The 14638-nt window shown below is 36.2% G+C and overlaps 1 protein-coding gene across 2 annotated transcripts in view; it reads left to right on the plus strand.

The window, feature by feature from the left end:
• Positions 1-14638, plus strand: part of Arap2 (ArfGAP with RhoGAP domain, ankyrin repeat and PH domain 2) — a 185735-nt gene that overhangs the window by 84118 nt on the left and 86979 nt on the right. For both annotated transcript variants that reach the window (XM_046423700.2, XM_046423699.2), the window contains exons 13-14: positions 820-994; positions 1607-1741. In XM_046423700.2, coding sequence (XP_046279656.1) covers positions 820-994; positions 1607-1741 — 310 coding nt within the window. The remainder of the gene's footprint in view (positions 1-819; positions 995-1606; positions 1742-14638) is intronic.

Raw genomic sequence — 14638 nt, forward strand, 5'->3', positions numbered from 1 at the left:
AAAGATAAGTATTTTTTGAATAGTCAACCCTTTGGGCCAGCAACTGTGAATGCGTCTAGAACTTCTTTTCTGTGCACCTACCCTTCTCACGGAGCAGCCGCTGCAACATTGTTCTGAGCTCACATCATGGAGGGCAGATCCACAAGTGATCCCTCCAGATGAGCCCATAAGGGAGGAGGTGAAGCTGTGGTTTGAAGCTGCACATTCAGGTGGAATCAGGGTGCCACAGTATGAATATTTGACTGCATGTTATAACATGCACCAATAATGTTTTATTGCCTCTTGGTTACTGTTTACTGTTCTTCCTCCTCCTATCCCTTGCCCTCCCGCAAAAAGATACTGAATTTGCTTTGCCCTTATCTTTCAAATTCCCAAAGCACAATAATAGTTTAAATATTCTACAGCTTCTAATTAGGCTAGGAAAAATATATTAATAACATTCATATGGTGGAACATTTAGTGGCTACTTCATTATTACATTTGAAAGGTTTTGAATTTTCTTATTGTCAACCACAATAGAATAGGTAGGCATAAAAATGTCTTCCAAAGCAGCTATGATGGATGGGAAGATTTGGAAGGAGAAAATCACAGCAACAAAGGAGCAAACTGAGATGCAGAGGTCTTAGGTTGTAATTTAAATCCATACAAAGCAGGCATTTTGTGCCTATTGCCTAATTCAGAGCTTAGTTATTATTAGCTGCCTCAGGGAACACTGAATAAAAACTTCATCTCATAAATGAATAGTGAGACTTTCATTCATTGTAATAAGTAGCATCATATTTACTTCCCTTAAAAGGTATATTATCTTTTCATGGCTAGGCTCTGTGTGCTGCTGTGGTGAAACCAGACGTGCTGGAAACGATGGCTTTACTGTTCAGTGGAGCTGATGTCATGTGTGCGACTGGAGACCCCGTACATAGCACCCCCTATCTCCTGGCCAAGAAGGCTGGGCAGAGTCTGCAAATGGAATTTCTCTATCATAACAAATTCTCAGGTTTGTCCCTTACCCTAAATTAACCCACTTTCTTCTGATGCATCCCTTAAAGGATGAAAGCACAAATCTCGTTATTTCTCAACTTAAAAAATAAAAAAATCAGAAGGAAGAAAATTATAATTACCAAAATATTCTGTTATACCATTTCAAGCAAAAGTTGAGGAAATGTATTTTTTTTAATCTCATAAATGTGAGATGAAAAGCTCTGGGAAGTGAAGGAGAGGAGAAATCAAGGATGAAGTGTTTGACTTATGTACGACTAGAAGATGGTGCCAAGAGAAAGAATAACTTGGGGAGATGATCAGAAGTTTAGAGTTACGTATATTTATTTTGAAATATTTAGGAAACATCTAAGTTGAGATGTTAAAATAGTTAATCCCACATAATCATTTTCACCAAAATTAAATCCGATTTTTCATATATGAATAACAAGTATGACTTAAGTGCTTATTTGCAAATTTTATGCAAAGTAAAATAAATTGCTCTGCATTTATTCAGGGGTAAATTTGAAGTCATTTTTCTTCTAGCTCAAAACTCATCTAAATATTCATAAACAAAGGGAAGTTGTTTGCATTTTGGATTTCCAAGGTATTGTTTCTTTAATTTTTCTAGATTTCCCTCAACATGACATTCATTCCGAGGGTGGGTTAAATCAAGATGCCACCCAGTCCGTGTTCCTCTGTGACTTCTTGTATCAGGCTCCTGCTGCTGCTTCTAAAGTCTCTTCAGAGAAAAAACTGCTTGAAGGTATCTTTTCTGCTCCTCTTAGATTTTGTTACTGGATAAAACTTTATTCCATTATCAAAACAATTAGGTTTAAATTTTGATTTTTTCCCCTTAAGATGTTAGATTTCATCTTACAGTAGAGAGAGATTTTTAAGGATTTATAAATGCTTCCAGGCACAGATATTATTTCATGTATTGCAACAGGGACTTACCACTGGTTTGGAATGCAGAGTGAATTCTCAACAGAATTCACTGGTTTCTACCTTATGAGCCATCGAAATCTGTTTCTGATACTCAAACCTTGCCCTTAGGGATACCCAATTGGTGAGGTAATATAGATAACTTGCCAGTTCTTCCTATGTGTTTGCATTTTTCATTATGGTTTGAATCTCTCTTATCTGAAATACTTGGGACCAAAAGTGTTTTGGATTAGATTCCAGACTTTTTTGGATTTTGGAATAGATCATATCTATAATGAAATATCTGGGCATGGGCTCTAAGTCTAAACACCAAGCCTAAAGGTAGTTTTATACAATTTATTCAATAATTTTGAGCATGAAACAAAGTTTCATGGAATGGAATTTTCTACTTGAAGCATCATCTCATGCTCAAAAGGTTTTGGACTTTGGATCTTCAGGATAGGCATGCTCAGGTTGGCATACATTCAGTCAGAGTACTGACTGACAGGAGTAGTTAAATTTGTTGTGATTAGAAATATGAGTACGTTTAAGTAAAATAAAACCTAAGCATAGTTTCCAAGAAATTATTGGAATCAATTTGATTTAAAATCATATTCTCAGTTTGGGGAATTTGATGAGCAGAGTCACTGGGCATTCGTTCCTTTACCCAGCAACTTTATCCAGGAATATGCTAGACATTGTGAATATAAAGATGACTAAGACACTGGCCTCATGCTGACGCTACGTACATTGGAACTAATTTGAGAAATAGAGTCATAAAAATATGACAACTGTCTTCCTGGAACAAAGAAAGTGCAAGAAGATTAGGCTAAATAGGACAATTGAAGGTGGGCTTTGATTGGTTCAGCATCCTAACCATCCCTAGATGGTGCAGTTCAGCTGTTACTCAATTCAAGGAACAACAGGATGAGAAACTCACTTTACAGTGTTAATCCTGATACTTGTGCATTTGAAGTTACTACTGCAGTATAAATTCTTTACCGGTTGAGTATTCCCTTTTGGAAATACTTGGGACCGGAAGTGTTTTAGATTTCAGATTTCAGAGTTTCTCAAACTTGGGAATATTTGCATTGACTTTCCTGGTTAAGCATCCTTAATCCTAATCTTCACAGTCAGAAATGCTCCAGAATTCTAAACTTTTTGAGTATTGCATAAGTGCCCAAAATGCTTCATATTTTGGAACACTTTTGCATTTCTGATTTCTACTTTAGGTATGCTTAATTTTATTAAAAAAAATAAAATTGGAAGTCATATCCAAAGCAGATTATATTAGGATTATCTGTACTCAGATTTTTCTGAAGACAGTATGTGAGCATGTATGGTATCTAAGGCACTGTTGTAGGCACTTTGCATTCATTACAGGTCATCCTCATAGAAAGTCTGGGAAATGGTTGATGTTATGCCAGTCTTCACATGAAAAACCAAGGAGCTCAGCATGAAGCAGAATTATACACCTGAGTGTGTCATAATTATTATTGTAACATTTTAGCCTAATCACACACAGTGTGACAGCTAGGGGGTAGTCAGATGGAAAAGCATTTTTATCAATTGAATTTAGATGTTTTGGGTTCTTTCAGCAATTGATTTTTTTATTGTTTTCCCTTACTCAGCCTAATCGATAATACGTGACAAATTTTACAGAGCCTTTAAAAATCTTCTATTTTTCCTGTCAGTATTTCATCATTAAGTAGTCCAGAACCACCCAGAAAGGTTAAAAGTACTTGGACAACTTGTAGACGTGACTATAACAATTGTTAAAAGAATTGAATATGCCAAATAATATACTTGTCAATAAATTCACATTTCCAGAATGTTTCTTCTAAGTACCAGGGGATCTTAGACTCATTCTTCAAATCACTTTATTTATATAAAGATCAAAAAGGGGATTTGAAATACAGTATTTTTTCTTAAAGCTTTGTAACCTATCATAAGCATATAGTATATGCATTATACATGCCAAAGTATATTTATAAGCTTATCAGTTTGTTTTAATATTTTCTCGAAACTTTTTTAATTGACTTGAGTACTACATTTATGTTTTAAACAGTTGTAACTAAACTTTCATTTTTTATAAATTAACTATTGACTTTTTCGTTAAAGTTTATTTCAAAAAAAATGGGAAACGGTATATTCTCTGTACAGTTGGCCCTCGGTGTCTCTGGGGGATTTGTTCCAGAACCTTCATGAATGCTAGGACTATTCAAACCCCATATATAAAGAGGCAGAGTATTTGTATATAACTTATTTACCTCTTCCCATATATTTTAAATCATCTCTAGATTATTTATAATATGTAATACATGGAAGTGGTATGTAAATAAATATTTTATAGTTTAGGGAATAATGGCAAGGAAAATAGTCTGTACATGTTCAGTAAGATACAATGATCTTTTTAAATATTTTTGGTCCATAGTTTGTTGAATACGTGGATCTTGCAAACACGTATATGGATGGCGGACTATTGTGTAATTTAGTTAGAGATATTTTCCTATTTGGAACATTTTTTTCTAAATGTAATATGAAAATAAGCTCTTATATTTTAGCTATGTAACAGGTCAGTAGTGGGTTTACTTGAAAGTAATTTCCTGGCAAGGTATTCTTGGATTCTCTTCTTCGATCCAATTTATCAGCCAGTTCTATATTTTCAAACTCAAAATAGAACCTCCGTTGACATCACTGAAGCTCATCACCATCCTGTCCTGCCTACACTACAGTGCCCTCCATTGTGTCTCCCTCTGTCTTCCCTAGATTTCTTCCAAACCTTTCCTTGAGAAGCAGATTAGTATCTCCCACAATGGACATTGGATACTGTAATTCAGTTGCCCAAGGACATTCATTAGTTTCCCATGTCAGACTGTAACCTTGTTCCTTGCTATGACCTGGAAGACCTTGTCGTACCCATTTTCTCTGTCTTCTGGCATGCAGCTCTGTGCTCCTATGCCTGGCCGTGCTCATTTCCTTTCTGTTCCTTACGGCTGCATCCATTCCTGCCCCAGCTGCCCCTTTACAAATTTCATTTGTTCTGCAAAAACGCCACTTCCCCATGTGGCTCCTCGCCTTTCAAGGATCAACTCATTGCCACCTATGTAGTGAGGTCCCTTATTACCCCCCTGAAGTGTCCTTCCATTGCCAGCCCTTGTCTTTCATGGGTGCCACACATTTCCTCCATGGCTCTTATCACAGGAAGATAACCCTGTCTTCAGCTCTTTATGGTGAAACCTTGGCGAGGCATTGGTGTTTCCTGGCTTGCTCAGAATTAGCGATGTTCTATTACAAGGCTGACACATAGGAATAGCCATGTGATAAATATTTGTTGAATGAATGACCATTTCTTTAGCAAATCACTAGCTGTGTAAAAGGGCAAGTCATATGTTAATATTTTGTTTTCGATAGTACCTGTGGTTTCACAGGGGTATTTCAGCTACCTGAAGACTATTATGGTCCAACAATGTTGAATAGAAAAATCCCAGAAAGAAACACTACATGTTTTCAATTTTTATTTTAGCATATAATTGTAATGGCTCTATTTTATTGCTAGTCATTATTAATTTCTTACAGTACTAATTTATAACTTTGACTTTATCATAGTATGTATTTGTAGAAAAAGACATATACATAGACTTCAGTGCTAGCTGCAGTTTCAGGCAGCCACTGAGAGTCTTGGATTGTATCTCCACTTCCCATGGATAAGGGGCAACAGCTGAATAAAAAGATACACATTTGGTTCAGAAAGATCTTAAAAGTGAAGAAGAAAAAGTTGAACTATCAAGAAATATGAGAGTTTTGAGTTTGGTTTTTTTTGCCTCTCAAGATTCTGCAGTAATATCACTGCTATTGAACACCAGCTTTATGGAAAAAATGAGTTATTTGGAAAGATTTAGAGATTAAAGTGTGGTTGTCACCCTTGCCTCTGAAAGGCAAGCACCTGGACGACGCCACTCCATCAGTACTTGTCAAAACAGCCGTAAGGCAAAATGATTAGAAATGAAGACAAAAGTCTGGAATAAAACGCATGCGGTCCTTCGGGAACTACAGAGGCTTCAGATTGTCAGTTCAGGTTTTCAGGATTTGGAGTTCTAGCTCCTGGGTATGAAGACAAATCTGTATTTCTTCCTTCTTTGTTTGGTGTTCATGAAAAGAAAGATTGATAGCTCTTGTTAAACCGATGTACAAAGCTGAAATAACAGAATCCTGGATTTGTTTTCCATGTTTTTCCTCCCAACCATGTATTGCCCCCTACCTTGGTAACTTGCCTTGACTTGTTTACAAATTGCTTACTTTTAAAAACAAAATGGTTGGCGTTTCTACAAATACAAATAATTTTCATACCATGTGGGAAACATTGAATACAGGATCCTGCATCCAGAATGACCTTAGTGAAGTGCAAAATAGTTGCTGCGGCTGCTGCTGCTTTGCCTAACCCTCCTTGTTCCATGGCTTCTCATCTTTCTTAAGTCCTTATGTTTTTCATCGTCACCATGTCATCTCCTTCTGCAGTTTGGACTTCCTACAGGTCATTCAGTTAGTACTGAACATATATTCTGTCTCATGTTCCTCCTCATTCCTCACTTCTTCTTCCCCCGAAATGGATAGAATGTGAAGATGTGATTTCTAGCAGGTAAAGCACTCCGTACTTAAGGAGTCTTATGTGGTGCACTTCTTGTTGCCATGGCCAGGTTCTAACCCATAAGACAGTTATTGACAAGTTCTTAATCTAAATTTTTTTGTGTGTGTGTTTAATATTAATAAGGTTTATTTTATGAACAAATGAATACACATGTATTTTCATTTGAAATGATAATACAATAGTATTCTTATTTTAGTCAACATTGGTTAGTAAAGTTCAGTATGAAATGTAGACTCTGCTATTCTCAGCCACTATAATTACAAACAGTTCCTCAAGTAGGGAATATAAAGATTTTTTAAATAAAGTGATTGGTGTGGTTTAACAGAAACTGTATTTTAGCCTGTTTATATGTAATTTAAAGATTAACATTGAGGCGTTTTGAAGATATTTTATTCTATGAACAATGTAGGCCATATGGTTTAAAAATGATTTTCCAAGGCCAAAACATATTTATTTAAATGAAAAGGATTCCTATTGTGTGTTTTTAATTTCAGTGGATTCTGCATACCAACATTTTAGGAAATTTTTCATTAAGAAACAACTTCATGGTTTTGTAAAATAACAATTTTGCCCTACCTACCTCAGATTTATTGTGCACATCTGTTTTAGAAGGCATGGCTTCTTCCCTACCTTACTACATTTTAAAAATAGACATGTATGGTTCAAACCATATAACAGGCACAGGGAGGCATTTTGGGCAGTGGTTAAGATTGTAGCTTCCAGGACCCAGCTGCTTGGGTTCTGCCCTGGCTCTGAAGCTAGGTATTCATGTGACCTTGGGAAAGCAGATTAACTCTTTTAGATGCCTGTGGAAAGGGTCATAGTAACAGGAGGGACTTAATAAAGTTGTTTTGCAGCTGCAGTGAGTCAGTGTGTGCTGAATGAGTAGAACAGTGCGGGGCACGTGGATGTGTTGGGGATGATGATAATACAAGATGGAGAAGGAGTAAGGAAGGCCTACATGTAAACAGCTGCTTCTGGCTTCCAGTGGCCTTCAGTTTAGATGTGTTGTCCTTTGGGCTACGGTTGACAGCCATGGTGCCTGACTAGAACATGTATCATATCATGCCATAGTAAAACTTAAATAGGTAGCCTCTGGATTCCTTTATCTGTGTTTGGGTAAATCCCACATTAATGTTTTTCATTCATTTCTAATGTAGATATCACCATTGAATGGAAATAACGATCAACACCTCTGACCTGTCCACCCACTTCACTTACACGTCTTCATAACACCTGTCCACCCACCTTTACTTACACTTCAACCTCTAGATGTTTTATAGCTGAGTCTTGAGAGTTACTTAGGCTGTGCTCTCCATTTTATTTTGGTGATGGTCTTTTTGCAACTGATTATCTTCAAGCTCTTCAGCAAAAGGGTTTTCTGCAGGGTATTGACATTGCTCAATGTCAAGAGTGCCTGTCAAAAAATTGGCCTAAGCAGACCAGTATCATCTAACATAATTTTGCCAAGGATTTTCATTGCTTCTGAAATAATAGGAATGTCAAGATTTCCTGATACAGCTCTGTTATTCTAAGTCCTCAAAGTCCTGTGACTGTCTTGTCTGACCTGAGACCCATTTCACTTATAAAAATAAAGCTAATAAATGGTTATTGAAATGGATGTCACAGGACTAAATCTCCTCATGCCCACATTTCTAACTTAAAATGATTTTACACCTTTTAAAAAGAGATCTGTCATTTGTTTCCCATTAGAATTTACATAATTAGGTTCTGCACTCACATTTATTTTATGCATCATTCGTTTAGCACTGTTTGTTTAAGACCTTTGAATGGCTCCCACTTGTCTACTGAGAGAGCCACAAACTCCCGAACACCTGTCATGGAAGGCTCTCTGGGCCTGGCCTCTCTATGAACCTGCAGCCTGCAGTCCCCTTTTCTATTTCCTATCTTCATGTGTAATCTCTTTCTCTGGCCAAATAGGGTTTCGGCTCTTTCCCCTTTCTGTGACTTTCTTCACAGAATACCTTTTTTTTTTTTTGCTAGTTTAGAAACATGCAGTCTTCGGTCCTAAAGGACTATTCCAAAGGCTGTTTTTCTGTTTTGTTTTGTTTTCAGTGAAGTCAGTGCTTGTCACTTTAGTCTGAGGTAGGCTTCCTCCTTGAATGTTGTCACCCCATAAAGGGACCACCTGATTATTGTTATTCTCAGCCCCGTTTTGTTCTTCTTTTGTGGGACTGCAGACTGCCAGTGAGGACATGAGGTGGAATTCCTCATCTGAACCAGTGATTGTGTTGAATTTTGTGCACCTTTTTGTTTTGTTGTTTTTATGAAAATTATTCTAGTCATCAGAGCGTCTTGTTTTAAAATTGTTTCATAACCTCCTTTGATTAGTACATTGGTTTTTGCTTTTTGTGCACTTTAGAAATAAACAATGATTATTCATTTTAAAAGTACTGCCTTTCAGGATCTTTTTCATAAAGTGGTACATATTGTAAATCTAGATTGGAGGGCCTTGGAATAATATATCCCCTTCCACCAGAAAGGGTTGGGCCTCTGTAGCTTTCTTTTCCAATAGCCATAAAGGATTTCTGTGTTCATTGTTTCTGCTAGTTAGGATTCTTCTTTTCATGTGAAGATTTTTTTCTTTTCAGAATATGGCAGTCATGCAGTTCTCAGGTTTCCACCTAGTGAGTATTTCTGCACTGTCTTGTTTTATTCTACTTCTCATCACCACTTCTGCCTAAGATGCTAATGATGTGATAAAAGAAAATTCAAGGAGGAATTTAACATATTTTTCTTTTAACTTTTTATTTTTACCTGTTCTGACCTCATTTGAGACTTCCAGAAAAGTTGCGATAATAGTACGAAGAATATCCATGTACTTTTAATTCAGATACTGAAATAGTAACATTTGACTTTTGCTTATCCTTATTGTTTCTGCCCATGTGTGTATATGGATACACACTCACATACATACACACATCTGCATTTGTATATATGTGTGTATATATTTCTCTCATGCTTTATCTGTGTATTTATTTTGAGAATCACTTACAACCTCTAGTACCTTGGTGTGCATTTCTTACAAAAAAGGACATTTATAAATAATGCTCTAAAATAACCACAGTACATTGATCAAATTTGAGGAATTAGTTATAGACTTTATTCATTGTATCTAATCTACAGACTTTCTTAGCCTTAATGTCTGTAGATGTCATGTATATTTTAAATCCAAAATTAACTGTTGCTTAACAATTTCATACTTGGCAGTAATTTACATTTTGAGAAGCTGTGCAAGTTTTAGAGCCTAAAATAGGATGGTGAGGTGATAATTAAAAAATAATTCCTTTTATTTAGGGAAACTAAAAATTTCAAAGAATTTTTACTTATTTGAAAATTTTAATATTTTACCTTACTGTGCAAAGAGTTATTTGGCAAACTATAGACTTCTAATTATATAGTTAAGAGCTATTAAAAAAAAAAAAACAGATCTCTGAGAATTGAAGTTTTATGTCAGTGTCTTTTAATAGGAAATATAAAATATAAGGGCTGATTTGGTATTTTTGTTGCTCAATTAGTAGTAAATACCTTGTTTTAGTTTTTCAAAAGGGAAAATTAAAAGAAGTAATGGAGATTAGCAAATTTTGATAATAACAAATTGGCAAATTTGACAGCTTATAAAAAGTCATTCTCTCTTTTGGGTATTCATTGTTTTAAATTCTTCTGCATTTGTATTTTCAATGCCTAGGGTTTAGTCAGGAAACAAAGTAAATGCAAGGAGTAACATGAAAGTAATCTGGTGGGGGAGGATGTACTTGGGATTGAACCCAGAGGCACTTAACCACATAGCCATATCCTCAGCCCTCTTTATTTTGAGATAAGGCCTCACTAAGTTGCTTAGGGCTGCAGTGAATTGCTGAGACTGGCTTTTAACTTGGGATCCTCCTGCCTCAGCTTCCAGAACCTCATGAAATGAAAGTCATGCACTACCATGCCTGGCACAAGGTACTTTTGGAATGCAATATAATTTAAAACCCTTTAGATACTTAAATAGCAAATGCATGCTTTATATTTGCATGTAATTTTCAAAATTCGGTACTGGTAAAGCAAGCCTGATGTACTCATGTCCAAAATGGCCCCTGTTTCCCATCTTGCTGACTTACCTTAGTTGCTTATGTAGAATGGAAGTATTGCATCTTTTTAGAAACTAACCAAAATGTTACTTTAAGAATTAAACGAGATAAAGCATACACAGCCTTTAGGAAATAGTGCTGACTACCATTGTCAAGTCAATTAAATGAACTAAATTATAACACTTTGTTGTCCCTTTATTGTTTCTATGGTTGGTAATAAGGGTCTTTAGCCTAATCTCCATTTATTTCATCTTTTTTTTTTCCATGTGCATGGATCATTGTTTATTTTATTAGTGGCATCTGATCACGGTCATGTAAATAATAATTTAGTGAACTTTTCAAAATGATACTCGTTATAGGTGATGTAGAATACATTTAAGATAATGTCAATCCCTTAATCACATATTTTATGCATGGGCTTTATTATTATGTATGATTCTTTCTCCTTTTCTGATATTTTTCTACATCAACCTTGAACCATTTTTAAGTCTATTGTATCAACTGTCTTCTACCTTTATGTATTCCCATTGTGATTTTAGAAGCCTTCTAAAATTGCTGCCCCCCCACCAGATTGCTTGTTTATTTTGAAATTTTCTTCAATCTGAGCTTAATGGTAACATTATTGACCACTCTGTTTTGTCCATTTTCATAGCTTCTACTTCCAAATCTTTGAGATGGCTGAGAATCATTAGGGAGGCCACAAAGTCTGGGTGTCTTTTTGTTTGCTTTTTTTTTTTCCAAACCAAATCTCCATGTAATGCTCCACTTGGTGATTTTAGGTCCAATGTTTTAAATCTGTTTTCATTTTACCAAGGCAATACCTGCACATCATTTTATGGAAAATGAATTTTTCTTTTTCATTTTTAGACCTTTTCCATTGTTTTGATAAATGTTCTCTCATTTCTTTTCTTAGCAGTAATGGTAGTTAGATGTTGGACCTGATATTATCTTCTTTTTTGTCTCTTGTTTTAATTATGGGGAAAGCCCTTTTTATAAGTTTTTTCTTATTTAAAAAATGTTTTGTGTTTTTAGTTATCAGGAATTATTTCTTTGTTATCGATTCTTTTCTTTGAATCATGCTGTTCTTGTGTAGATGAGGTTTCTTCCCTTAGCTATATGATATTAATCATTGTTTAAAAAATTATTTTTTCTGTATTTAGTTTGCCTTTCATGTTGGAAGCTTTCTTGAAAAAAAATTTTCAATAATAATAACATTTATTGATTACGAAGTCATCACTATGCTGTGAACTTTATGTAGAAAACCATGAATTCTCATACCTTCCCAGCCATATTAATTTACTATGGCTGATGTAACAATTTGCCACAAACATGGTGATCTAAAACAGCAGAAATGTATTCTCTCAAAGTTCTGGAGTTGGAGGTTCAAATTCGATACCGCTGGGTTGAGATCAGCATATTGGCTTGGCTGCACTCCTTCAGTGGGCTCTAGGAGAGAATTCTTTCTGGAAGCTTTCTTTAAGTGGTTGGGTTCAGTTAGAAGACTCCACCATTCTCTTGATGAGAATGTTGATGTAGGAGTCTTGGATAATCCTGGTTCTAACAGTTTATATGTGAGGAGATAATTGGGGTCTCACTGTTTCTTTAGTGTGCAGGACTTCATGTAATCACTGTTTCCTGGCTTGCATCCTACTCTCCCTGCAAGCAGCCCTGGAGCCCCAGTTTAGAATCTGACAGGTCTGGTTTCCCCAGGGGAAGGACTCAAACTTCTCATGAACATTGCTGGTGGGTGCTTAGTTGCTTAGTACAGTAGGAAAAAACATGCCTAACTGCTCATTGTTATAAACCTTACCTCAGCTCTTATCCTGCACCTCCTGAGGATGAGCCTTTCTGACCCTTTCTGGAACTTTGTAGAATATTACTTAGTTCTTGTTGACTTTTTGCATGTTTGAATGTATCACCATTTGCCTCTCAGAAAGATCAGAGTCTCTCTCTCTCTCTCTCTCTCTCTCTCTCTCTCTCTCTCTCTTCCTATGAACTGTGGTCTCTGTGGTGCTCTCTCCTTTTGAGTTTATGCTTGTATACTTTTGTGTCATTGTCTTGAGGTGGTGGGGGGAATAGAGATGCATACATAGATTTATCTTTCTATATTTGAAAGTAATTGCATTTATAATCCTCTTGTTGGTTCTTTGACATATTTCTTATCTTTATACTTCTCTTTCAGTTTGCAGCCTCTTCTGAGCTATTGCCTTAACTAATAGCTTTACTTCCTTACTTATGAAAATAATAATTTTAACAAACTTCCCCTAGGCAAAGCAATATGGTAATTTTTGAGAATAGAAAACACAGTTCTTATTCTCAAGTTGCTTACAGCATTGTTGCATGAACAAATATATCTAAATTTTATTTTGTTCAAAAGCTGCAGCCATATATGAAAGTAGCATTTTAAATTATTACATTAAATGAAAATTGTTGCATCATCGGAAAGTGCTACTAGCCACCTGAGCAGCCACATACCAGATTGCTCTCCTGTGTGCTTCACATGCACTGCATCATTTAATAATCACAGTTGTCCTGTGAGTTGGATGCTTTTCACAGAATGGCAAAGTTCTTTTTTGAGGGTTCCTAGTCAGTAACAGAGACCCACTTCTAGCCCAACTGTCCAAGGGTTCACATAGTACTAAGGATGCCACTGAAGATATGCCACTGAAGGGAGACAAATGGAAGGCTAGAGAAAAGTCTCAGCAGAGGTTGAGCCTAAGCCCAGTTTTGAAGGAGAAATGGTTTATTTGGGTCACGTGCTTTTAGTTTCTTCTACCTCAAGACCTAACTGTACTTTCCAGTTCTCTTTATTTCCTTCTGTTTATGAGAAATAAGTGCTCATTCTTGGTTCAGCCAGGTAAACAACTTTTGATTGTCTTCATTTGTCTTACTGTATCATGCCTTTGTTTGTTTGTTTTTCTATATTATGTAGGTTATTGATCTGTCCTGATACCACTCCTTTTTTTACATGGAGACTTTTCCATACACTTCACAGCTACTTCCACAGCACTCTCAGCAAATTAGGCAATTTCCTCCCTATTCTCGAGACAAGCATTTTGTTTTACTCAGCCCTTGTTCATTGGATTTCCTTGCTGGATATAATATTGCTATGCCTTCCTTTCTCTCCTCATCTATTTCATTGTTAGGGTGATCTCCTGTCTGTCCACTGTTCTTTATAATTTTAAGTTCCCTAAGATTTTATACTTTATTACTTTATATTTCCAACTACCACTTGTATGCTAAAGACTTACAGTTACCAAGTGCTTTTTTTACCCGCAAGGTGCAAATACAAGGCTGCTCTGTCTGATAGGTACTTCAGCCTGGATTTTCATATTAGGTATAGCTCCTTCAGTGTTTCTAAAAGGAAATACCCTTACTATGCACACTTTTTTAAAAAAAAATACAAGTGGGCAATCACAATATTGCTTGTTCACAGCTAAAAATGATAACAGCCCTTAGTAAGTTCTCTGCATTTCCTGTATCCAGTCAGTATGTTTTATTTTCTCAAAATCCACGTGTAGGCATTTCTCTCTTTACTCTCCTCTTTACCCCTATGACCATTGACCTCCTTTTGGCTCTCCCCTCACTTAAAACTTCTGTCAGCTATATCCTGGGGTTTGGGGGTGTTGGGAGTGCTTACCTAGCACGTGTGGTTCCATCCTCAGCACTTCAGTGTCCAGACTGTCTCCTTACCTCTGGCATCACTTTCTTAATCCAATGTTTTTGAGCAAGCAGAATGTGTTAAATTCAAATCTTTTATTATATTCCACTGCTAAAACCATGTTAGTGGCTCACCACATCTGCACAGTCAAGAATCAACAGACTTTTCTTAAAAGGGCCTGAGAGTAAGATTTAGGTTTTGTGGGCCAGACGGTCTCTGCCCAAAGTCAGGTCTGCCCTGGTGGTGGCAAAGTAGCTACAAACCCTCCATAAATGATTGTACCTGTCTGTGTTCTAATAGAACGTGATTAACAAAAGTGGGTGATAGTCTGATCTG

Source organism: Marmota monax, unplaced genomic scaffold, assembly GCF_021218885.2.
Source record: "Marmota monax isolate L192 unplaced genomic scaffold, Marmota_monax_Labrador192_F-V1.1 WCK01_AAM20220418_F8-fsc00009, whole genome shotgun sequence".
In the NCBI taxonomy this organism is placed as follows: domain Eukaryota; kingdom Metazoa; phylum Chordata; class Mammalia; order Rodentia; family Sciuridae; genus Marmota; species Marmota monax.